The sequence below is a fragment of the Chondrus crispus genome, genomic scaffold (assembly GCF_000350225.1).
Source record: "Chondrus crispus Stackhouse genomic scaffold, scaffold_48, whole genome shotgun sequence".
Taxonomy (NCBI): Eukaryota; Rhodophyta; class Florideophyceae; order Gigartinales; family Gigartinaceae; genus Chondrus; species Chondrus crispus.
Window position 1 is genome coordinate 155,819 of NW_005178479.1, and position 24,625 is coordinate 180,443.

The 24,625-nt window shown below is 52.2% G+C and overlaps 8 protein-coding genes; 7 read left to right on the forward strand and 1 right to left on the reverse strand.

Annotated features, from left to right (window-relative positions):
• Window positions 1-253: 253 nt before the first annotated feature.
• On the forward strand, window positions 254-1,245 carry CHC_T00006651001 (hypothetical protein). XM_005709803.1 is given in 2 exon segments: window positions 254-1,186; window positions 1,187-1,245. The coding sequence occupies 1 exon segment, from the start codon at window positions 254-256 to the stop codon at window positions 1,184-1,186; it is 933 nt and encodes a 310-aa protein (XP_005709860.1). The 3' UTR covers window positions 1,187-1,245.
• Window positions 1,246-2,824: 1,579 nt separating this feature from the next.
• CHC_T00006652001 (hypothetical protein) lies at window positions 2,825-3,175 on the reverse strand. Its single transcript, XM_005709804.1, has one exon. The coding sequence runs from the start codon at window positions 3,173-3,175 to the stop codon at window positions 2,825-2,827; it is 351 nt and encodes a 116-aa protein (XP_005709861.1).
• A 71-nt stretch (window positions 3,176-3,246) lies between these two features.
• Window positions 3,247-3,465, forward strand: CHC_T00006653001 (hypothetical protein). Its single transcript, XM_005709805.1, has one exon. The coding sequence runs from the start codon at window positions 3,247-3,249 to the stop codon at window positions 3,463-3,465; it is 219 nt and encodes a 72-aa protein (XP_005709862.1).
• A 2,334-nt stretch (window positions 3,466-5,799) lies between these two features.
• CHC_T00006654001 (hypothetical protein) lies at window positions 5,800-6,753 on the forward strand. Its single transcript, XM_005709806.1, has one exon. The coding sequence runs from the start codon at window positions 5,800-5,802 to the stop codon at window positions 6,751-6,753; it is 954 nt and encodes a 317-aa protein (XP_005709863.1).
• Window positions 6,754-12,279: 5,526 nt separating this feature from the next.
• CHC_T00006655001 (hypothetical protein) lies at window positions 12,280-13,747 on the forward strand. XM_005709807.1 is given in 2 exon segments: window positions 12,280-13,224; window positions 13,225-13,747. 1 exon segment carries the CDS (start codon window positions 12,280-12,282, stop codon window positions 13,222-13,224), a length of 945 nt encoding a protein of 314 aa, XP_005709864.1. The 3' UTR covers window positions 13,225-13,747.
• Window positions 13,748-15,350: 1,603 nt separating this feature from the next.
• On the forward strand, window positions 15,351-15,494 carry CHC_T00006656001 (hypothetical protein). The gene has a single exon (XM_005709808.1). It carries the CDS (start codon window positions 15,351-15,353, stop codon window positions 15,492-15,494), a length of 144 nt encoding a protein of 47 aa, XP_005709865.1.
• Window positions 15,495-20,326: 4,832 nt separating this feature from the next.
• On the forward strand, window positions 20,327-22,867 carry CHC_T00006657001 (hypothetical protein). XM_005709809.1 is given in 3 exon segments: window positions 20,327-20,363; window positions 20,532-22,420; window positions 22,421-22,867. 2 exon segments carry the CDS (start codon window positions 20,327-20,329, stop codon window positions 22,418-22,420), a joined length of 1,926 nt encoding a protein of 641 aa, XP_005709866.1. The 3' UTR covers window positions 22,421-22,867.
• A 651-nt stretch (window positions 22,868-23,518) lies between these two features.
• Window positions 23,519-24,623, forward strand: CHC_T00006658001 (hypothetical protein). XM_005709810.1 is given in 2 exon segments: window positions 23,519-24,097; window positions 24,098-24,623. 1 exon segment carries the CDS (start codon window positions 23,519-23,521, stop codon window positions 24,095-24,097), a length of 579 nt encoding a protein of 192 aa, XP_005709867.1. The 3' UTR covers window positions 24,098-24,623.
• The last annotated feature ends 2 nt before the right edge of the window (window positions 24,624-24,625 follow it).

Here is a 24,625-nt window from a genome sequence, read left to right on the forward strand (position 1 = left end):
CGACGCCGCGCCGGACCCCGTGTGGTGGCGCGTCGCCGCCGGCGAGCCGCGCGGCGCAGAGGCCGTCGTGCGGGACTACTTCCGCCTCGCCGTCGACCACACGCGCGCCGTCGAGCGCTTCTGCCACGCGGACCCCGCGTACAACACCGCGTTCCCCGTGTACCGCGGCTGCCGCGTCGTGCGACAGGAGCCCGTCGAGTGCCTCTTCGGCTTCATCTGCTCCAGCAACAACAACGTCAAGCGCATCGCGGCCATGGTCACGCGCTTGGCCGCGCGGTACGGGGAGAGCGTCGGCGAGCATGCGGGCCGCCCGCACTTTGTGTTCCCGCCGGTGCACGTGCTGGCGGCGGAGGCCACGGAGGAGGCCCTGCGGGAGGACGGGTTTGGGTACCGCGCCAAGTTTGTGGTGGGCACGGCGGCCATGCTGCACGACGACGCTGCGAAGGCGGGCCTGTCCGCGGAGGAGCTGTTGTGCTCGTACCGCGCGCTGCCGCGCAAGGAGGTGGCGCGGAGGCTGGTCAAGTACCCCGGCGTCGGCAGGAAGGTGGCCAGCTGCGCGGCGCTGTTCTCGCTCGACCAGCTCGGAGAGATCCCGTGCGACACGCACATTTGGCAGATCGCAACGTCCAGGTATATGCCGGAGCTGAAGCAGAAGTCGCTCACGGAGAGGGTCTACGACCAGGTCGGCGATTTTTTTAGAGCGCGGTTTGGCGAGGAGGACGCGGGGCTGGCGCAGACAATGCTCTTTGTCGGGGAGCTTGCCGAGTTCAAGGGCTTGGCAGAGGCGCGAGACGGGAAACCGGCGGGGGGGAAGGGGAGAAAGCGTAAGGTGAAAAAGCGGAAGGCAAGAGTGGGCAAGGTGGAGAAGAAGAAGGAGAAGATCAAGTGTGAGAAGATGGAAACTTGTCTCGCAAAGGGAGAAGACTACGTCCTGCGAAAACCGAGCGCAAAGAGTGTTACTAATGGACTCGCGTCTAAGAAGAGAGTGCGGGCCGCAAGCAAAGCTGAGAACGAGATGGTTGTGGTGGAGGCAAAGAAGGAAGAGAATACTTTTGTCGCGGTCAATACAAGCGAGGAGGCAGCGGGTGCTTCAGTTACAACGGGTAAGCCTTACTCTGACGAGGCTCCCGCGAAACGACTGAAGGCGGAGAGTCTACCGATTGAAACTTGTAGCGATACGGTGTGAGTAGAGAGGTACTTGTAAATACAACAGTTCTCAGGCGGTAGCAGTGTTGCCCAGATTTACAACCGAAGAGGAGCGCGTTTGAACAAAACAAGCGCCCCGTGATCATGTCTTGCAAAGTTGAGATGTTGCATCTAGACAACCGATATGCGCTTAGTGGCGCTTTCAAGACTTGCCGAACCGCTGCCGAAATTTTCCAGTATCCCCTCACCTGCATCCTGCTCGCTGTTTGCTTCAGGTTAGCTTTTGCAGAGGCCTGCACCGCCCACTGATGAATTGCTGCTTGACGTCTGCCGTAGATGTTTGTGCGCACTGGCCCACGCGCACAATGCCAACTGTCGAGAGACGCACCAGAGGGAGCAAAGAACGCACTTTTCTAGTTTGAGCGGGAATTTGGATCAAAAATGCACAACACCAAGTCTTTTGCCTTCCGAGTCCTAACGAGTTGTCAGCATCCTCCCCCTCGCCCAGCGTCCCGCAAACACGCACCCTGCCTACCAACCTCACCGACCCCCGCCTTGTCCCCCCCCCCCTCCGGCACCCCGCCCGCGCTGCCCAACCATGGAGTACCTGGAAGCCGGGCGGCTGGTGTACCGGCAGTCGCGGCGCTACCTAGCCGACGTGCTGCCTCTCTTCCGCGAGGCGCTTCTCTCTACCCTGTCCCTCTGCCACCTCTACGCACGCCTCTTTCTGCACCTGCTCCGCCCGCTCCTCTCCCTCCTCCTCTCCCTCTCCTCGCTGCTCTCGCCGCTGCTCTCGTCGCTGCTCTCGCGCCTGTGGCGCTTCTTCGTGGCGCAGCCTGCGCGCGCGCTGGCCGCCGAGGCCGCCGTCGCCTTCGCGCTGCTGGCGCTGCTGGCGCTCGAGCGCCACTTCGGCGCCCTGGCCGCCGCCGCGCGCCTCGCCGCGCGCGCCTCCGCCGCCGTCAGCTCCCGGTACCGCTCCGCCATCGCCGCCGTGCGCCGCCAGTGGCGCCTCGCCGCTGTCGCGCCGCCGCACCTGCTGTTCGCCGCCGCCGTCCTCGTCTTCCACCGCGGCGTTGGCGCGCTAGTCATGGCCCAGGCCACCGGCGCCACGGGTCTGCTCCTCTCCATCGCTAGGCCCGCGTGGACCACCGTCAAGCTGCTCTACGCCATCGACATCGAGAACAAGAGGCCGCTGCGAGACGATGAGGAGGAGGAAGAGGAGGAGGAGCTCCTCGACGGGCCGGAAGTGGCCGTGGAGACCCTCGAAACGACGCCGGGTAGCGGGAACGTCAGGAGGAGGAGGCCTTCTACTCCGCACAGCGAGCCGTATCAGACCCGCTCGCGCACGCGCCTGCAACGACAGATCACGTTTGAGGTCGAGAACGAGGCGTCTGGCGCCAACTTGAGGCCGCCGCGTAGTCCTTCCAATGTGCGCCTCAGCCCGGCGAGCGAGGAGAAGAAGAGCAGACGCTCTGATGCTACAAACCAGCCGCTTACGCCACCGCGGAGACGGCGGAGTAGCAAAAGGGATGCCGACGACCCTGTCAACTATCAGGCGAGCGAACCGGCGGCGCTGAAATTCTGGGTCACCTTCGGCCTTGTGTGGACTGCACGCTCTATAGTGTGGTATTTTGTACCGAGTATGTTGAAAGGCGCAATTGAGAGCCTGGACATCACTTTACTTTACGTGCTCATCTGGGCACAACTGGGGATAACAAAGGGCGCCGAAATCGTGTACGGGCTGGTTGCCGGCGTGGCCCGGCGGCGGTGGCGACGTGGGGGCAGGGACCGCACGCAGACGGCCAACATGTTTCTGCGCATGGCAGTGGCAGCTAACCTGCTGCGGCCGGAGCGCCTGATCGACATGACGGGCATGATTGCGGAGAGCGGGCTGGCGCTGACCGGGGTCTTCTTCCTCATCACGCCGCGCGTCGCGACGTTTCTCGGGACGCTGCTGGTCGGAATGTTGGTGCCCGTGTATCTGACGACATCCATGCTGGAGGGGCCTGTGAACGGGGAGGCGAGGCATAATTGGCTGGCGTATTGGACCGTGATTGCAGCGGTGGAAGGGATGCTTGCGGCGTGCGTGGACGTAGTGGGATGGTTGCCGTTGTGGTATCACGGGAAGATGGTGGTGATTTTGTGGCTGCAGTTGCCCTACTATCGCGGATCGGTGGTCGTGCTGGACGCATTGATGAGACATGTTGGGACGGCATTGTCGAGCGTGAGGCGCGAGGCCGTGACACCGCGGAAGCGGAAGAGAGCATAAGTGAGGGGGGGCGGGCCGCTTCGGGATGGTGTAGAAACTGCCACCCTTGACGGCTTCACCCTTTCACCAAGCACAGCACAACATTGACAAGGCAAGCAAAGGCCACACTGCAACTGACTGATGAGCCTCAGCCAGACGACAAGGACGGGCAAATAAAGTGACACACACAAACGTCGGGACCCTTCCCCCCTTTAATTGGGCCCCCCGGCGTCCGCTGCAAGCTCGAGTATCATCTTCTCGTCGACGATAGCAGATATTCTCTCCATTTCCTCGCCGGCTAAGACAACCAAGTCGTCCCCCACCTCCTTGGCGATGACAAAGACCGGAAACACGGGTCTGACGACCAAAAAAGTCTCCCCCTCATACTCAAAGTCGGTAATAACCTCAACCTCGTCGTCCTCCTCTTCCTCCTCTTCCTCCCCCTCATCGTCATCGAGCACCTCCCTCATATCATCCATGGTCAAAAAGAAGCCCGTATTCCTGAGCACCATGGCATCATCCAGGAGCACCTTCTCCGCGGCCGGAAAGAGCTCGTCGATCTGCTCCCGGTCATCCAGCGAGACGAGCTCCTCCTCTGCTTCCGGCGGCCCCGTTTTGGCGAGCATCACAACGTCATGCACGGGGTAGCACAGCAAGTACGTGTCCCCCTCGTGCTCCACGACGTGCTCCACCCCGCAGGACAGCGTGCGCCCCGTCTCCGCGTCGCGCAGCACGACCGCCTCCGGGGCGTCGTCCGGGTCGTCCGGCAGGCCCTCCGGCGCGTCGCCGCCCGCGTCGTCGAACATGCGCACGCCGCGTCTTGCAGACTCGGGCGCACCGGGGAACCGCGCGCCCGCGCGCAAAAAGAGCACTGCACGCCCGCTCCACGCGCGACGCGACGTCGGCGCCGCTGCCGCGCACAGGGGCGGCCCCGCAGCGTGCCGCGCGGGGAGGAGAAGCGGGGCCACGAAGAGCGCGGGGCGGCGCATTACGGGTGCTGGCATTGCGTGGTGCGCGGGCTGCGGGGGGGGGGGGGGGGATGGGGTGGTGGTGCGGCAAGGAAAAAGGGGGCGGGAGGACAGGCTCGGCGAAGAAGAGAGTATGTATCTCGGGGGTTGGTTGCGGCGGGGGATCAGTAGAGTTCGGGCATGAGATGGCGGGGACGACGCGGGAGACGGCGCCGTTCGTTGGCTGGCGGAAGCCGTTGAGTGGTTTCTTGATCATAGATGTCGCGCCAAGTGGACCAATGTATAGACTCTTGGAAGTTGAATCTAGATTTGTGGATCGCGATTCGAACATGGGCTGGTTTTATGTCTGCAGCAATTTGTGCAAATTACACGCGTGATAGATCATCGTTCAGTCGGACAACAGCGCATGCCATTAAGGTTGTCGGGGTTTAACCCGACTGCGTGTCCTTGCCTTCGCATGTCGTATTCTACAGGTGGGCCGACATTGTTGAAACGCACAACACTGAGGCCTTGCTGGGAGACAGCGTTTAAAAGACGCTCTTTTCAGGCAGGAGATCATCTGATCCGCGGCCGCGTTCAGAATTCTGTCTGTTATAAGGTCAGTACACGATGCCCCTGCCTTCAAAGGCAGGGGCATCGTGTACTGACCATCTGAAGTCAGCACCTTCTCTAGTTTCGCCCTTTTTTGGCCCTCTTATTTCCTGAAAAACGTTCCATTCCCTTTCAAACACATATGGGCCTTTCTCCCCTGACATCTGTATGCCCGAGACTTTCTCTCTTGGTATCTTAACAGTGATACCTGCCGAGTGCACATAAAAACCGTCCCCTTACTGATACACCAACTACTGTGTCATCGATTTCGGCTCCATTCGTCTTCTTCTTGTCGCCTTTGTTTTTTAAAAACTATATACAAATCCATTCCATTCTTTTATTAATATAAAGATTTTGTCAATTGCCTTCCATTGCATTGAGCATTTTCTCCACTTGATGTACCTCCCGCTCGACAGTAGAAACACCCGTCCTTCTCTACGCCCAAACACTTTCTACCGACTACGATTTGTTTCTGCCAGTCATGCCATGGGTAGTATTGCCAACTTTTGAAGCCAGCAATTCAATCGCGCCTTCTTTTATGGCAAACAACCTTGCAGCAGATGGCGATGGAAGACTTGCCTTTGTCCAAGGACACCGTGTGCGCTTCATTAGACGCATGGCCGTCTCTTCTAAACGGAATGACTTTTCGCTTGCCAACTTGTATGTTCAACTACGTTTTCATTGCCAACTGTCAACAATCAAGTCCTTCCCACTCACTGACGATGCAACATTTTCAACAGCGAGAAGATTAATGTCACGTCTATTCACTGGTGGACGGGCGTTGAAACCTTCAATGGCCCTCTTCTGGCTATTACCACGGAATCAACTATCAAAACTCCGGCAACAATGCAAGTGTGGAGCCTCGCCCGAGGCACGGGGACCCGAATTTTTCGTCGTGAGCTGAGTGAATTGCAAAAGGAAGCACTCCTTACTACCACGGATGCACAAGATGATGCCAAAGAGGTCCAGTTCGCCAGGGGGATAGCTCAGGCCTCATTAGATCAAAGGGGCCCAATTCTTTTTTGCGGCACTGACACCGGTTCGGTTCATGGAGTTGAGTATAGACAAACAAAGTCAGGTGGAATCACTCGCATTTGTACGATGACCGATTTGACTCACCCGGTTGTCTGCCTTGCTGGAGACCGTAGGGAGTCAGACCTTCTTGCAGGGTCAGACCAAGCTGGCAACTTGACAGTCTGGTCGGTTAGAGAGGAGCCCGAGAGCGATGGTAGTACCAAACTGCAGTGTTGTGTCTCGACTGCATACACGTATCATATGAAAGACGATTTCTTCACGTCACTTGGTGTGAGGGATAAAGTCGTCATTGGGGGACACGGGTCTGGATGCATAACATTTCACGATACCGAGCATAAAGCTGTTTTAGCATCTGTGGTGACAAACACGAAGGCCATTACAAGCATTGACGTGTACGAAGATCGGAATCTATTGCTTGTTGCCGGAGAAGACGGGCGGGTGACCACGCTGGGGTTTTCAGCAAAGCAGGGCTTTAAGCCTGTTGTACATTTTTCGGTCGCTTTCGAATCTATCATCATTGGGTGCGCCTTCTCCAACCTGGAAGGAGGGCTTCCTAGAATCGCTATGCTCACGTGGGAAACATGTAATCTCAAGCAGTTTGAGTACAAGCGATCAAAGAGTAAGAAAATGCAACATGACAGTGCAGTCGGCGGAACACGGTCAATCAGCAGTTACTCCTGTGTTGTAGATGACATGTTCAGCCCTGTTGCAAAGAGCAAAGCTGCTGGTCTCTCTGGAGGGGAACTGGAAGAGGAACGGAACTGAAACTTTGTACAATTCAGCCAGTCATTGCTGTACTAGGATAAAAACCAGTTCCTAGGATGTAGTAGGAGTACTGTGCTCATGGATATGCGGACGTGTCTCCCTGATACATCGATACCAGTGCCGAACAAGCGCGTGAGATGGGGGTAAAAATATGGCTCCCAACTCTTAACCCAGCGCAAATGGCCACTTCTGGGCGAGGAGGAAAGGGCGTCAGGAAGATACTCCTGGAGAATCAGAAAAAATCCTTGGTAAGTGTCCATCACTGCGTACATACCCTGTGTCAGACCCAGGCGTCTAGCACTAGAAGTTTCTGAATCCTGGAGTGTAAAGAATGCAATTCTGTCAACCGAAGGAAGGAAAATAAAGCGCGGCAGGTATAAAGTAGAGGTCGAATATGTTTGCCTGTTGTCTTGACAACAGCAAAAAAAACAAATGGGCATATCCCCGAACCTCCTGAGGAATAACAGAGGGAATAACTAGAAAACGGAATAATTTCTTTACTTGTGGGGCTTTTCAGGGCAAGTCTTCGTGGGGATAACGCAAGCACCCTGCAAAACAAAAACATAAAAATCAATGTGATAGTGCAGGAACCCCTGGCACTGGATTGGCGGATTTTACTCTTTTGCTGGCTTCATAAGGTTTGGAATGATATTTTGCCAGCATGTTGAAAATCTGGCGGATGATATTTTTTGGAGATAATGTTGCATTTGGGGGGGGGGGGGGGGGGGGGGGGGGCGATCAGGTGCAGAGGTTTTTGTAGCGATCAGTATGGCGAAAAAATTGCGAACGTCTTGCTGAGGGTTCTGCATCCACGGCTAGTTCCAGGAAACTATTCTCCCTTCTTGACGACCTGTAAACAAATTCCAACGGCGGCCGCGGTGGGCGACAGCTGCGTCAGTCCTCGTGTCAGCTCGTCGCTTGTGTTCATAACTCGTCAAATTTCTCGAACCTCTCCAGACTGACAAAGGTTTACAGGGAGAGAATATTCAACTTCGCAGGCAGGAAATTTTCCTCAAGGTGCTCTTTAAAAGTTTTTATTGAACCCAATACTGTCTCTGATATCTATTTATGTATTCATCCCAGCTGTTTTTTACTTTTTATCTCATCCCTCTTTCCATTTAATGCATGTGAAATCGTTTACAGTCTCTTCCAGAAACTCCTCCTACTTTCGCAGAAGGGAATATACATATATGCGGGTCAGATTCCAGTTCACCAAACGATGCCTTTGACAATGCACAGTCTTTTAGTTCCTCACATGATCGTCTCGATAAGATACGCAAAAAAAAAAAAAAAAAAAAAAACCGAAGAAACAAATCACAAATAATTAAACAAACATTTACAGCAAAGTAGGCCGAAACACAGAAGAGTAGGAGTCTCGCTGCCGGTGGTAGACTCATCTCGCGCTTTGGCACGTGCGCATGCATACTGCACACACCCGGATATCGGAATCATGCAAGGCATTGAGCTCTCGCCCCTCATGTTTCTATCTGCTGCTGACAAAAATGTGGTCATGAGCTGAAGTGCGGCTGGTTTTTGTACGTAATACTCGCTCCACGGTTTCTCCTTTCGGTATTGCTACGCATTCGAATGGTTTGCAGCCGACGTGTCCTAGAGACAGTCCAACTACTGCATACTCTCCGAGGGAAGGTAGCGGAAAAGAGAAAGAGAGAGAGAGAGAGTAAACCAAAATGTGCTGTTGGGCGACGGTAGGAGTGGCCGCATTTTCGACTTGAGAATCTCGATACAGCACAGGATAGGGCACGGTAGTATCTCTGCTCTTTTGGTGATGTTCCACCCTTGCTGCAGTGACTGACTGTTTATTATCATAAAAAAGATAGATCGGTGGCGGTTCCAAATCAAGCACGCGCTCATCCAATTCCAGAAAGGCACGTTGTCCCGTTGATTGAACGTAAAGACGGGTAACAACAGTGTGTTCTCGTCCGCATCCTGGGGGGTCGAGTAGCGTTGTGCTCTGGTGATGACGTTTAGATTGAGCGATCCACAAAGCCTACTACTGTACCCAGTACTCCCTACATGATGACAGCGTTCCATGGGACAGACGGAGGCGTTGTGCTCCATAGCTCTCATACATTCTGCAGAAATGGTTCTCTATGTACAACGATGATTTTGCTTTTCTTTCGCGCCATTTCGCGAAAGGGGCGGTGCCTGTAACTTCGGTAGATGGATAAGTTACCTGACAAAGTGTAGGAAGCTTCTAGCGGGGCACATGAACAAACAAAGTTAACTCGAAACGTTTCTGTAGGATGAGGACTCGCGTCAGCGTCAAGAGTGCGAGGGGCGGTCGTTCGTTACTCAGAAGACACAGTGTGGTGAGGACTGCCGTGCGTCGAAAAATGTGTAGGATGACGACTCTCGTCAGCGTCAGAGTGCGAGGACCGGGTGCTTGCGCTGCGCATGATATCTGTGCATCACGGAGGTACAAGTTAGAGTTTGTTACATGTTGCAATCGACAAGGCGATAGATATCGCCAAGTTAATGGAGTGCTCCCGTACGCACTGTTGACGGAGAATTTGAGGTGATGCATAGGGCGTAGGTAGTTCCCGCGATGTATCGTGGGGTCTGTGGTACTGTGACACAGTACCTTGTGGGAAATGTCAGCTGTCCCTCTAAAGAGGCATCGATCCCAAGACCTCCACGGGTTGTGGAGTGCTGGCAATAGGTCGCAGTGCAAATGCACAGTACTGTTGGAAGTTCCAAGAAAAAACGCAGCCTCCTGGTAAAGATTTTTATAAAGGTCGCGCAGAGGAAGACAAGACGTCGTTCTAGATGGTTTAATGTTCCCACTCCCGCGACGGGGGGGGGAAACTGCATTATAAGGCGGCATGGAGGGCATTCCACGAGTGCATGCGTACGCGATAGACACGCGTGCCTGGGGCGCAGCTCGACTCGTGTGAGAAAAAGGCCGGAGATTTGCGGGAGTGTAAGCACTGCTTTCAAAAGTCGGTCATCACACGTGGCGCACAAGGGGATTGAGCGAGCGGAGATCGAGACAGGGCGGAAGCCAACTGCATACGAAAAACCCTCCACTTTTCATAGGCAGTTAGCGAGGATTCACTGTATTTCCACGAGGACGCAAATGTTTCCGAGGACGAGGGCGGGCGCGCGTGGGCGGCACACGCAATCGAACGCGCGTGATTTTGCACAGGTGTCACCGAGGCGGGCGGGGGGAGAGGAGGAGGCGTCAGCGCAAAAGGATAAGGCGTTTCTACTGTACCAGGTAGAACGGGAGGCCTCTGCGGCGGTGCGCGTGTAGCAAATGGCCTGCGGCCTGTGCCAGGCGTGTGTCGAGCACGTGATGGGCGGAGACGCTTTTCACTGCCCGGAGCAAGTGATCACGCCCTCACGCGGGTTCTCCGTGGTTGTAAATATAGATCTAGATTAGAGACTTGCAATCCCTACCGCGCGACAGCACAGCACAGTGCGACTGGGCACAAAAGATGGAGCCAAGTGATCAGACACGGGTGGCACCCGTGTGTGTGAGATCACCGGGGAGCGCAGCCGGCAGCGCAAATCCGTTCACCCGGGCTCGTGGGAGGCGGGCCCGGAAAAAGGGCGCTTCACGCGGGCCGGATGCAAAACGATACGCAAAAGACGCGCACTGGATTTCCCGGTGACGGTGACACGTTTCGATCTACAGTATGGCCAACCAGAGTCCCAGATAGTACAGGTACACGCCAACCCCGTAGTACTGTACGGGGTTGACGTGTACGGGGCCCGTACAGAACCCCTCCCGGATGCGAACCGTACAACAAAACAACGACGCTCCGCGTCGTGCAGGCTAGCTATCGTTCGGTTTCCCCGACCTATTCTCGGCCGCTCTTGTCATAACGAGCGATCAAGGCATGCTTGGAACCTCGTCCTTTGCGATAGACCCTTTGCGACATTGGTGCTATCGAGGATCTTGCCATGGGTGTCGCAACAGCCTTGCTCTCACGTACAACCGCACCAGGAGCAAGGTGGTACCTATATATGCTACAAGTAGCATTCGTTCGAAAGCAGTGTACAAACCTCTCCTTGCCATACACCGTGTCCATGCAATGAGTACACCACAATCTTCCACATCCCTCCAACTCAGCCTGTCGTAGGGGAGGGCGGCCGTGGAGTACTTGATGTCCAGTACTTGATGTCCAGTACTTGACGTGTAATACTGCACCGTAGTGTACAGCAAACGAGCTCACGGTGATATCTTTGATAGCAACGTCCATCTCACTTTTGTGATGGAGGGGCCTGTGCCTGCACTGGGAACAGAGTTGCACACACAAATATGTCTACATGTATCATACTTCTAGTGTGCAAGTGTGAGCTGTGCGCGCTGTGTCCGGCTCAGCATTGTCCCTGGCAAGTGCCCCGTGAAGTGTGAGATATGGAAACACTTGAGAGGCAGTGACAAAGATGCCAGCATCATGGTAACGAACAACAACGACAGCGATATCAGTGCAGGCTTGTGATTCCCGTCACTAGTGCTACGCACAAACATACAGTGCAGAGCACAAAAATTACTGCTTTGGGTACTGGACATAATGAGCAGTCGTGTAAGACAGCTTTGGGGCGGTACGTTAATCATCAAGACAAAGCTGAGAGCGGCCAAAGGAGAAGATTTGATACGACCAGCCGAAGTAGGGCTTGGTCAGCGTAGATGAGAATGGCGGTGAGCGTGCAGCATTGAGTGTGTATCTGCAAGCAAATTGTTCAGCGTAAGCATACTAATAAACCAGCATTTCTATTGATTTCTAGAATCTTCTGGCGCTTGGTGACATCTGAGTGGCAGAAGGGCAGCCTCCGAAATGCCGCCGAGGATTGAGGAAGTGGTGGCCGTTGATTGGTCGCAGCGAAACGAGAAGGGCCTCTCTCCATCGTGTCATGAAAAATAGATGGCTCCTGAAACCGTCTCGAAAACCCTACCCAGGTCGCTTGCGATTGACTAAGGGCGCCCCCTGCGACGACGGGCGTCCCCAGCCAGGGGATGGCACTGGAGAAAGGGGACTTGGTTTCAGGATGTTGCGGCGTATCCATCAACGAGCTTACAACTGGACCCCTGGGGAGAGGACGTGCGAGTGGAGAGCTCAAGGAGTTATCTACAAGTAGGCGACAGCGTTGTCAAGAAGCCGAGTGACCGTTGGATGGGATGGAGGCGGCGGCATACTCCAGTAGTTACGCGGCAGTTGCTCCGACAGCCTGAACGCAGACTTTGCTGTGCCATACAAAGAGGTATGGGAGGTTAGGGGCGGCGCGGAGATTGGGTGACCTCTCCATGCGAATAGGCGTCGACGTGTACAATTTTCCGGATGAGTCGAGCGGTCTCGAAACCAGATTGAGGACACCACAAGGCGCGTTTCTACAGTACCAATAAGCCCGTGGGTGCAATTGCAGAATCATCATTGGCCAGCGAGGCAAGAACAATATTTTTAATTCTCAAAAAGACTGCCATTTCTCTACATTTCGACGGCTTGCCTATAGGGGTTTTTTTTCTTCTCACCTCATCATACTCTCGCAGACAGCGCCATGATGGAAAGAAAGCGTCAGCCTGACGATGTAAGTCTGACAGATTCCAGTGACCTACCAGAGCACGCTACCCACTATAAAAGTAGCACCTTGTCATTCTCTCTACTCCTCCACCACCGCAATCTTCTCTTGACCCTTCATCTTCTCCAACCTTTCTCTTCTCTGTGCCTAGTCTCTCCCACAACTCTATCCTCAAAAGCACCAGCTCTCCACACGCCTCACTTATCACCCACCACCCTCACAACCCACATGGTCAGAGATCTTTCAAAGACAACTAAGGGAAGCATTGACTACGTCCTCAACTCCCCCTCGGCGTCCTCAGACTTCAACCATGCGATCCGTCCCTACTCCAGGACAAACCGCCACCCGAAGGCCCCTCGTGCGCCCTCGTCCTCAGACACCGACTCAACACAGGCTGGATTTGCACGCCTTCTCGAGGCGGCGAACTACGTCCAGGCCTACCAGCCCTCCGCCACCTCCTCCTCTGAGACGCGTGCTCACAGCCGCTCGGACTCAGGTCGAACCTCCCCCAGCCGTGGCGAAGTCACGCAGCCCCTCAAGCCGAAGCGGAGGAAGCGCAAGGACGTCAAATGCGAGGAATGCGGTCGCACGTTTGGTGACTCCAGCTCTGTGCGTAAGCACGTTCGCGTCGTTCATCAGAAAATCAAGGAGTTTGACTGCGACATATGCGGAAAGAGCTTTGCGGAGAAGAGCAATCGTTCCAAGCATCGCATTGCTGCCCATTTGAACCAGCGCGACCACAAATGTACGGAATGTGACAAGGTTTTCAATTTTTCCGACGGGTTGAGACGTCACGTAAACAACGTCCATCTCAAGCTTCGCCCATATCGCTGTGACAAATGTAACACGTTCTACAAGCAGAAGACGCATCTGCTGAAACACCAGCAATCTATGCACCACATCCCCATCCCGTCGAAGAAAAGTTAAAGGAAGGCAAGAAAAGCGCCGATCGTATCCAGCCTTGTGACTTCGGCTGTGCTGACACTGTTTTTTGTTGTCTAGTTCGGTCTTGTTTTAATCGTAGCAATTGAACGGTGTGTTGCACGTGGTGACATTGTTTGCGTCTTCCGCTTTTTTCTTCTTTACCTCTTTGTGCTCGCCAATTATTCCCTGGGCTTCTTTGAGGATAGCAAGGCACGTCTTTCAAAGAACACGGGCTGGTGGCTTGACAGAATCGTATCGCAGTCAGCTCATCAATTATACTTCGACACGCTCTGTTGGCCTGTGTCTGACGGCACTGTAAGGTGATTTAGTCTTGGAAACAGCGTGCATTGCATGGCATTCCTCCTGAACCCTGTATCCCCTGATCCCGCAGGTGTTGAAATTGAAGGGCCCAAGTCGCGATGGCCGAGTAATTGCGTGTACGATAGTGTCGGCGAGAGCATTGCGTGTGTTCCGCTGAAGCGCGAATAGCAAATATAATATAAAAACTGTGGTTTAATTGATTGTGCACCAATGAGCTGAAAGCGACTGGCGCTGGACTGTTGAGGGACTCCACCAGGGGACTAAGAGTACAGTACTATAGCGACAACAAAGAGCAGACGAAGAGAAATTGTGACACTGTAAATAGAATAGTGCGCGGAATATTGCAAATGTCATAAATGACGCATTTTAAATTACTGTACTTCTAGCGGGAAACACGGAAGGGCATGAGGTCGACGATAATGCGCGCGCATCAGTGGAGGTGGTGGCCATCGCAGATGCGAACTCTCTTCGTCCGCAGACGTCAGCATGACCAATGCTGGGAAATTTGGGCGTTGGTGTAATCATGCACCGATTGATAAGTACTGCATTTTGGCAGAAGTTATACGGACCATTGAACACTGGAAGTGCGTAAGATAGAGCAGGTGGAGTGGTGAGAAATGAGAAACCTAGGCTGGGCTGTCGAGGGAATACGTAATGAAGGTCCTACTGTACTGTATGTCGGCGAGCTCACACACACCTTTGTCAAATGCGTTTGAGTCTTTGACAGACTTTATCTTCACTCTCGAGTACATGCCGCCCCCTTCGGACGGCATGTACTCGAGAGTGAAGATAAGACTTGCACAATTTAGACCCGTCACATGGAATTTAAAAATGGGAGATCCTTATGTAAGCAGAAATGGGTCGGTGACATATGGAGCAGATTTTTAGCCAATAGAAGCGGAGCAAGTGGCTTTTGACGTGAGTTTTGCAGGAATAAGGGAAAAAACAGCAAATTGACACGCAGTATCATATGATTAGAGTTTACAACTTGCGTGCACAAAATATAATTCGCCCAAATCGGTTGTCCCGAACTGTAGGGCGTGGCTTGCAAGCCAGTAGTCGGGGCACGCGCGGGCGCCACATGGCGAAATTGACACGCAGTATCATATGATTAGAGTTTGCCACTTGCGTGCACAAAATATAATTCGCCCAAATCTGTTGTCCCGAACTGTAGGGCGTGGCTTGCAAGCCAGTAGTCGGGCACGCGCGGGCGCCATCATGGCGACAGCGTGGGCGATGAGGGGCACGGTTTCCGACGGACCGAATGCGGCTGGCCGTCCGCTGGCCGCGAAGCGGCGAGCTCAATCGGGTGTCGGTCGCTGATAGCGAAAACGAATCGCGCTAATGAGACGTACGCTCAGAGGAGGCGGTTGAGCTGCACCGAGAGCTATTAGTTGTATACGTAAACGAAAAGGAATTATGGGCTTGCGATTCGACACAACTGCGAACAGGGGCCGCGGAAATGAAGAGGCGGAGACAGGAGGGCCAAGGGGCTCGCCCCTGACAATGAATGGGTGCCCCCCGCCGGCAACCAGGAGATATTTTATCTTTTTTCGAGGTCGGGATTCGCGCTCGGCCGCGACTATCTCGTGGCAATGGCGTTTTGATAGTGAGTGAGTGAGTGGACTCGAAAAGTTTTGTTCGTAAGAAATACGAGAGGGCCGGCAGGTACCCTGCGAAGGGTACAGTAGGCAGAAACGGCACAATGATGTGGCGAGTATCCACGACTGGACGTCAAGTCATGAATCGTTTTTTTGTTTTGTTTTTACGTTGGTTTTTTCCTTTTCTTTTCTCTTCTGTGTCCGCGCATGCTCCTCTCTCTTCTTGCCAAGCACAGAGGAGAGATGTCGCATTGCAGCGTACGAGTATGCAAGCGTGCAAGTTTTGCAAGTTTGCAAGTAGAAGAGAGAGTTTCTGTAGGCGCATGCACTTCCTGGGCTAGTATCGGATAGATTATGCCGACGAGCAATTGCAACAGACAAGACTTACCTTACCACAGACAGAGCGACGAAATTGTGAAGAGAAGTTTCTCTTCTTGCTGTAGTTTCATCTTGGGCGTCAAAGGCAAGGCGAAAGAGGACGAAGCGAGTGCGGAGGGGGATGCGATTCCTGACGTGCCATAAGAGTGGAGCATTAGAGTAGAGCGGCGGAGAAACTTCTTGGCGAGGGATGGGTTGGGGAGGAGTAATAAATAAGGCGGGTGGAGGACTCATGCATACTAGGACGTACAACGTGTCGGCATGGATGGGTCTACCACACTAGGATTGTGTGTGTGGTGGGCAGGGGGAGGGGACGAGGACAACCACAAGTGTAAATACGGGGCCAGAAGTGAGGATACAGTGATACGTCAGAAGAGACGGCGGAGACTGCGTCTCCCATGGGCGTGAAGGCCCAAAACAACGCGTCGAGCGCAGTGGAGAAAGGAAGCGACGGTCAGATTTCAGTTCAAACGCACAATGCGTTCGCTAATTGGTTGCAACAGGCGGCGTCCTCTTTCTTCCTTGTTGGGAGAGAAGGCGTGCTTCCGGAGTAATCCTGCTTTTTCTTTTCTTTTTTCTTTTTTCGAAGAGGAAACAGGTATGATAACACGTTGTCGAAGAAATGGAGAAATTCATTTCCGGTAGGAATTGCAAACAGAGGAATAACACCCCCAGGGTGCTTGTGTAACTGCAGTGTGAAAACAAGGGGAGCGGCACAAAGAGGACGCCACGCCGGTGGGACAGACAGAAAGGAGAAAGAAGTTGCTGAGTCCTATGGGTGTGTTGCGGATGTCTACGGAGGATAGATGTGGAGGCTCGTCCATGGAGGAAGCCAAGCCGTGCATCGAATGCACAAGGGACTTTGGACGTCTGTGGTGACAATGAATACAAGGTTGTGCTCGTCCGGCCGGCGTGTGGAGAACACGCGGAGGCTGTTTCCGAACGAACTTTTTTTTGCGCAGAAGGAGACCTGCGCGGAGCCAGCAAGCGATCTCACGTGTATCGTGCCACTTCTTCTCTCCAACTTGAGCATTTCCTGTTCCTCATGTACGTTGCCACGTGTACACGAAGCAAAGGTGTTTTTTGCGAGGGGTGAGTCTCCCTCTGCTCATAAAGGCCAGGGTCAAGAACTCGGCGGCATGGAGGGTGCATCGTATCAGGTGACAACTGTCGAGGCATAGCTTACATGTGTCAGCGTCAGGGCCAACACCGACTGCTCATCCAATAGAGTCGCAGAAACAAAAACAAAAATTTTCAATAACATGTAACCAAAGTGTAGCAAAAAAAAAAAATAATAACACTCGAAAGCGTGCAAGATAAACAATAGCGTGGGTGATGTTGACAGCTCCATTCGCCTTAGACTGGTGCCTTGGCATTGTCACGCACTGTACACCTCACCGTGGATCAGTCCACCTCACTGCCAGCATGTTTGAACAAGGGTGTCTTAAATTTAGTTTAATGCATGGCACACACCACGGTCATCGGTGTCACTGCTGTCCAACAGCATCACCGGAAAGCAAGGGCAACTGCTGTACCCCTGCTGTACCACCACTGACAAGATGCCATAACAAAAAAATTCTCAATCTTCATTGCGTGTGTCACACCTCGCCGTCGCCAACTCCTCCTCCCCGTCAACTCTTGTGTGTCGAAGTAGGATGGACGTCTGTAACAGAATTGCATTCTCCTGTCCATTCGGAAAAACTGCTGATTGTGTCCTTGTGTATAAAAGATTCCATCAGCAGCCGTAGTCTTCGCACTTTATGCAGCCGAGATAGATTCACTTCGACCTTGGAATCAAACCGAAATACCCAACGTATCGCGACAGTCGAGTCTGCCTATCCTCCAGGACCTTGTCAAATGATAAAACTGCCACACGACAAAATGCCTCCAACAAATTCTATACATCACACCTTTCTACATATAAATGCCGATACCAACTTCTAATTCTATATTGATAATTGAAATACCGTTCAAATTGCCCAGCTTCCGTTCACATTTTATCCAATTCGCCTCATCCGTAACGTCTTACATGAGTGGAAAAACTCCGTCTGTCAACATCCGGAGTGCGCTGGCAGACTGCACACCTTTATCACCGTTTCACCAACAGCACATGTAATGAAGAATGACTTATAGGTGCTCCTTGGGGCCGCGTTCCAGCAGAGTTCTGTTACGTGTATACGCTATTTGTGCTTGTATACAATGAATGGATACCAAATTAGCAATTGCTGTTTCAGTGCTGTTTCCGGTTTGCCACCCTCCAGTTGCCAATAATGCACAGCAAGTATTCTCCAGCCTACGCTTCATGTTTTTTTTTATGTTTGGGAAACCTCCATGTCATGCACACTGAACATCCTACAGGGACGTGCTGCAACGGGTGTATTTTAGGACTGTTTCACCGCCCTACTCTCTCTGACTTGCACGTCTGTCTGAACGCAAAAAAGGTAACCTCTCTTCTTAAGAGTTACGGCTGACTATTTTCTTCGTCAGTGCCCTTAGAAGCAAAGATAAGAAGGGTCTAAAACCAAGATCGAAGTCGACAGCACAAGAAAACTGACACAAGTTCCACTATAACCCCTCCAGAATAGCATACGTCACCCTTGCGTGAGTTGAGTTGCTGAGTTGGCGATCTGAGGGACGGCCATTACTAACTTGGATGGAAGAAGACGACGACCTCTCGTCAGTCCTTACGGCATATACTGTTTGGTCATGTTCTACGCACATGCCCCCTACTTTTTGATCCGCTCGTTTGATGGCATCCGTGCTGGAGGCCGCTCACCACAACTCTGATTGGGTTGCATGGAACACCGATCGAGTGGGCAAACCTTTTAGAAGAGCATCTCTACTAAGTCAGGGGGTCAGTGCCCTTTCCTTCATTGTTGCAGACTCCATGACATAGCAAAACTACTCTTGAAAGGGTGAGTCAATTATCAATATCGTTTAATGGCAGATTCCGCAACCACAATATCGACAAGTCTGTAATTAGGAGAATGCGATTCAGGATTTCTGAAACAAAAAGGGAGGCATCCTGTTCGCCGGTATGACATGCATCATTTTGGCAAGTTTGAAGTAGCTTATGGCGGTGAATTGACAGAAGCAGGCATCAAGGCTTTGTGTGGGAGTTTCCGTTACTGAAATATACTCAGAAGAATGCCTTTCTTAAAAGCAACAAGAAAACCCTGAACTCTACCTATATCCTCGTAGACTCGAACCTTTATACGTTGGACTTTTATATTTGGAGTGGACATCACCATACAAGCAGTTTTTTTTATATATATAAACAAGCGATGGGGCATCGGGCCAAAACCGGGGCTGGAAACGACCATGGAGGAATATGGCATGCCTCATCTTCGCAAGTAAGGTGAAGAAGAAATAGCACTGTTGCATTGAGTCCTTGATCGACACGCATCAGACTCTGAAGTGCAGGTTTTAATCGGGGAGGCAGTGCACACGAACCCTTCAAACAGAACTTCTATACTATTTAAATGAGCTTGTGACCAAATTACGCCCTGAAAGAAGGGACGGGGACTCGTCGGCACATATTGGTGATACAGTGTAGTGCCTTGGTGAGCTATGTCTTGAGATGGACTACGTGTCGCCTTCTTTTTCTCGACTTGTGTTGGCTTACCAGAAACTAAAGGTTGGCCGCAGCATCGGAACTCAATTGTGCGTTCAGGCTGACGATGTCGAGTGAGAAATGTACGTCTTTCCTATGCGACAAAATGGCTGTTCTCTAGTGTCTAGACGACCGGCAATTTGCCTCATATGAGGTCAGGCTTTGCCTCATATGAGGCCGGTTTTTTTTTTGCAAAAATGTATACATTAAATCGAAATTTTATAAAATCAGTTTAGACACCATTTCTTTAACCAATATTCCCTCGGTAAAAGCTTCCTGCAAAACATCGGGATAGCAGTTATGAATACACAGAAATACTAAGAATCTAATATAGTTTCAACAATCGGATGATATTTTAAATTTAAAATATCCAGGCGTTTTGGTTTCGAAGATATCAACAAAAAACGTTTTGATGTTCTTTAAAAAAGCTTCTTCTTTAGGTATTCTCAAAAAGCCTGGAAAGGACGTGCAGATCTCACCAAGCTCCACCCTTCCACAGCGCAGAAGTCAACTGCGGTGGCGAGAGTATATTTTTCCATTTTGTTCAGCTAGCACAAGTCGAGAAAAATTAAGTTGAAAAGTGACCTCATATGAGGCCATTTGTCACCTAGACACTAGAGGCACTGCGCTCAAAACATCCTAGTGTGAGCAACAGTCGCATTTCCGGTTGCTAATATTAGAGACATGTGCTTTGCTGGCGGACAAACCGTCGTCGGATAGACATTAGACTCAAGAGATGCTGGGCTCATGATTCCGACCAAGAAATCGAGGTCTGTCGTGTCAGAGCAAAGCGCAGAGAAGACACGTAGTAGTACGTGTATTGTTACACGTGTACTGGCCGTGTGCGTCGGCCGGCGTCCACTTTGGGAAATTTGTTTCGTTTTTTTAGAATGCAGTCTCGTCAAGAAATTTTTTGGGTTGGGAACAACAGAAACTTCTGTCCGTAGCATTCGCTTCGTTCGATCGTGCTTGGCAGACCTGCGCGTGTCCCGGCCTACGTTTCTTACCGCTTGTCGATACGCCTACCCGCATCTCCGACGTCAAGACCCTGGCATTAGAAGATTTACAGGATCTCTACAGATTGCCACGGGAGGAAGAACGCAAAAGTGATCTCGTCTTGCTTACTCCTACACGGTTGAATCCAGCGTTAAATATCTGAGGACCGATCTCCGTAACCGACTTTGCGTTAAATATGAAAGACTCCGTTCGCATCGTAGTGGTTGGTGATGGTAAGTTTCAACTCTTTTGACGTACGGCGAATTGGCTCTCGCCACTTTCAAAGCGCGGCTGAACATTGCGAACTGGCCAAACGTCTGCAATCTCTTTTCTTTGATTTCTCCACTCATGTTCTGACCGCTCGTATGTGTGTCCACTTTGGTTATTCCGACAAATTTCAGAAAAGGTGGGCAAGACATCAATTATCGAGGTACTGATCACCGAGACGTTTGAAGAAGATGTCCTTCCGGTCCTACCTGTCCTTGTCGTTCCAAAGGAAGTCACCCCAGAGAGCGTGCATGTTTCTATAGTTGACACTCCGGGTGCTCCGAGCCAGAGCAGCAAAGTTGAGGAGGAGCTCGGACAGGCTGATGTTGTAGTCCTGGTATACACTGTCGATAGTGAAGAATCAACCGAGCGCATTCCGTCGCATTGGCTTCCCAAGTTCAGATCTATGAATCTTAAAGTCCCAGTCATTCTCGTCGGAAACAAGATCGACAAACGAGGAGGCATATCTGATCCCAACGCTGCCGCAAAGATGGAAGCATTCATCAAACCGATCATGGACGACTTCCGCGAAGTTGATGTTTGCATTGAATGCTCCGCAAAAACTGTCTCCAACATCTCCGAGGTGTTCTACTTCGCACAAAAAGCAGTTTTGTATCCTACTGGCCCCGTTTACGATGTGGAAACACAATCGCTGAAGCCTCCAGCGTCAGCTGCTCTGCGACGAATTTTCAAAATCTGCGACAAAGATGGCGATGGCGGACTGAATGACAAGGAACTTAACGACTTTCAATTCACTTGTTTCAACGTCCATCTAAAGCCTGCAGAACTGGATGGAGTGAAAAAAGTCGTCAAGGAGAGCCGACCAAGGAATGGCCTGAACGCAGATGGATCACTTTCGGCAGAAGGTTTCATTTTCCTGCATACCCTCTTCGTTCAGAAAGGACGCCTTGAAACCACATGGATCGTTCTTCGGAAGTTTGGTTACAACGATGAAATGCGCCTAAGCCTAGGACCCTCGGATGAGCTAGCAGTTGGGACGGACCAGAGCGTGGAATTGAGTGCGAAAGGAAAAGGTTTCATTAAGGATTTGTTTTCGGCGCATGACAAAGACAAGGACGGAATGCTGTCACCATCAGATTTGAAGAGCTTCTTCGGAGAATGTCCGGAGGGGGCATTCGCACACGTAAATGAGATTCGCGGCCGAAGGCTGACGGAGTCTTGCGACGAGGAGGGAAAACCGGACCACATGACCCTGAACGGCTTCATGGCGAGGTGGGCTATGTTCGTGATGGATTGTCCGCAGGATGCGATGCTTACACTACTGTATCTCGGATATCAAGATCCGTTGCCTAGTGCACTGACCGTAACGAAATCGAGGAAACGGGACAGGTACGCACGGGTTGTGAGCCGCAATGTGTTAAACATAGCTCTACTTGGGAGTGAGGGAGGTTTGAAGACGGATGTGATCCGTGGCCTGGTGGACATGGGAGCTGAAGGAAAGGATGAACCGTATGTGGCATCAGCCGCTGAAGTGGAATCGGAATCAGAAAAGAAGACGCTGGTGATGCATTATGTGCCGGAGTCGGACAATGACGACGGGTCCCTTGTTTTGTCGAACGAGAGGCTTGAGAAAATCGACGTTGTATGTTTGGTGTTTGATGCGGAGTCAGAGGCGTCATATGAGAAGTGTCGAGTACTATATGAAGCACTACAGAATCGGAAACCTGATATTCGCATCCCGGTGGTGTTCGTTGCGGGAGTCGGGCCTGGAACGGGATCGGGGGTGCTAGACGAGGCGGACAGGTTTTGCGAGGAACAGATGATTCCTGTGCCCGTTCGCGTAGATGTGAAGGAAGCCGAATTTGGGAACCTGTATGAGGATCTCCTTGGGGTTGGGCTGTATCCGCAGGTCGCATGTCCAGACTACTACGGCAGGGAGGAAGAAGGCTCTGCAATGTCGACGGCTTTGAAGGTTGCAGCGGGAGCAGTTGCAGTTGGAGTGGTTGCGTACGGTGCAAAGAGACTTTACGACTACTATTCATCACCGCGAGCGTCTTCCTAACGCTGAGCGGTGGTATAATAGGTATGATGGTGTAACATGGATGAGGGATTGGATTATAGTTAAAGTTGCTGGCGACCTGGAAGGTTCGTCGTCTTGTTGTCGGGATCATCTCTGGGGCACTGGAGATTAGCGCGTGGGGAAGTGGCAAGTCGTTCAGTTATTGTGGTACCCGCCTCTGAAAATGCTTGTCTCGTCCCTGTGGCCAGAACGGCAGGTTGAATTGAAGAATCGCAAGGTAGTCAAGATGATCGGGTTAGGCAATGTCATCGTAACGCAGCGTGTGGTGCGGTTGCCCCACCAGAGCGGAGATTGCATTGCTGCCACACCAGCAATGCCACGGCACTTCTCTAGAGGTCTCAGCAGCTTGTGTGGGGCCGTTGTGCAGATGAGGCACATGATGGCACCGTAGGGCCTTGAAAACAATATAAAAATACAAATCTGCCACCAGCGCTTATGGGTCGCCCTCAACGCCCTCAACGGAACTAGACGGCCTCCTTCAGAGGCTTGTTTCGTGGGCAACCCCACTGACTCGTACCCCCGTCCACTCCAACCTCCCACTTTCCTGGGACGCCCGCCCACCTTCGTTTGCTAACGGAGCAGGTCCAGCTTCTGTCTTCGCGCGAACCTTGCCCATGAGTTGGCCGCGTCTCCCTTTGCTGTCCAGGACCCCGCATTCTTCCAGATCGTTGGCATCGGCATTGCCGGCCGGCCAACCCCCTCCTTCCTACCCACACCATCACCTAACCCTTTGTCCTCCCCGATAACCCGCAAGCCGCCCCCGCTTGACTCGCAATCCGTTTCATGGCCGATGCCAAGCAATGCGTTACGCTAGCTTGCGACACCGTCGGCCTGCTCATCACCTTCCTCCAACTCGGTCAGTTCCTCCCTCAGCACTATGAGATGGCCGTCGACCGCTCAGTCGTCGGCGTCTCGCCCTGGCTTCTCTTTTTTAGCAGTTTGTATACGTATCTCGCCGCCCTGGATATCCTCCTCATCGGTTCCGCCAAAGCGTTTGCGTGCAAAGATGGAGTGTATCGATGCTTTATCAAGGACCAGCCATTATTGCAGATGTGTGGTTCTGCCGTCTTGTCGATAGGGATGTGGTACTGGTTTCTGAAGTATCACGTTGAGTCAGAGGACATTGTCGACTCGGAGGAGCGCAAGCTAGTCGGCTCCTTCTTTTACGGTACCCTATCAGCACGCATGTTCTTTAACGCCTTTCTCGTCTCTGCGGGAGTATTCACAGTCGCGGCCGGAGTCCTTTTAATGGGGTTTGGAGTCAATAGTGAGACTGTCGCATCATATGCACACCTGTGCGGCCTCCTTGCGGCCTTGTTTAACGCCCTCATGTGGATTCCACAAATTCTTGTTACATATGCTTTTGGCCACAAGGGCGCCTTGAGCATGGGTTGGGTTTTGGCGTCTGTTATTATGGATGTGGCTTACTCCATCTATCTTTCGGCGATGGGCATGCATTGGTCTGTTTGGGCGAATAATATTCCCGATGGTATCCAAACTGGCATTCTCCTCGTCATGCTTATTTGGTTCGAGTACAGAGACCGCCAACGAGGCCTCGATGATTTCGGACACCACCTTGAAAACCGCGCCAATGAACCAGTGCTGGCGACACTTCTTACGGAAGGCAGTGTGGATAGAGCAGAATTCACAGAGCTGTAATAAGTGTAGCACGGTATGTGCTCGAGCACTGTCAAGCAAGTGAGCGCGATAACGGGACGGAAGGCGTTTTGTATATTAGATGCGGGTAAACAAGCAAGCTGTACTGAACCAATTTGCTCGCACTTGGCAGGGAAATGCTCATTTTTATTCTAGCCGAAAAAGTTGTCGAGAGAGAGAATGGCTGGATGATGTGTAAATAGTAAGGCGATTCGTGATAGTGAGACGAACATGCAGGAAACTTGTGGAGAAAGGATTCAGGTCTCGAGGACAGTTTTGATAGTTCAAGACGATGACGTCGAGGATTGGAGGTCTCCTCAAGATCCATGTTTGTGAATGCACTAGGGCGAGCGACGAACTCCTGCTGCCGGTGTCATTATGGAGATATTAAAAAAGCCGGTGCTATTCTTTTCGCGACGACGTCTGTCAGGGTTTGCAGGGCAAGACATCTATGGTATGTTGTTGCAATGGCACAGCCGTATCGCGAGAAGAGCATTTAGTAAATAAACATTTCTTATTTTTGATGTTCGT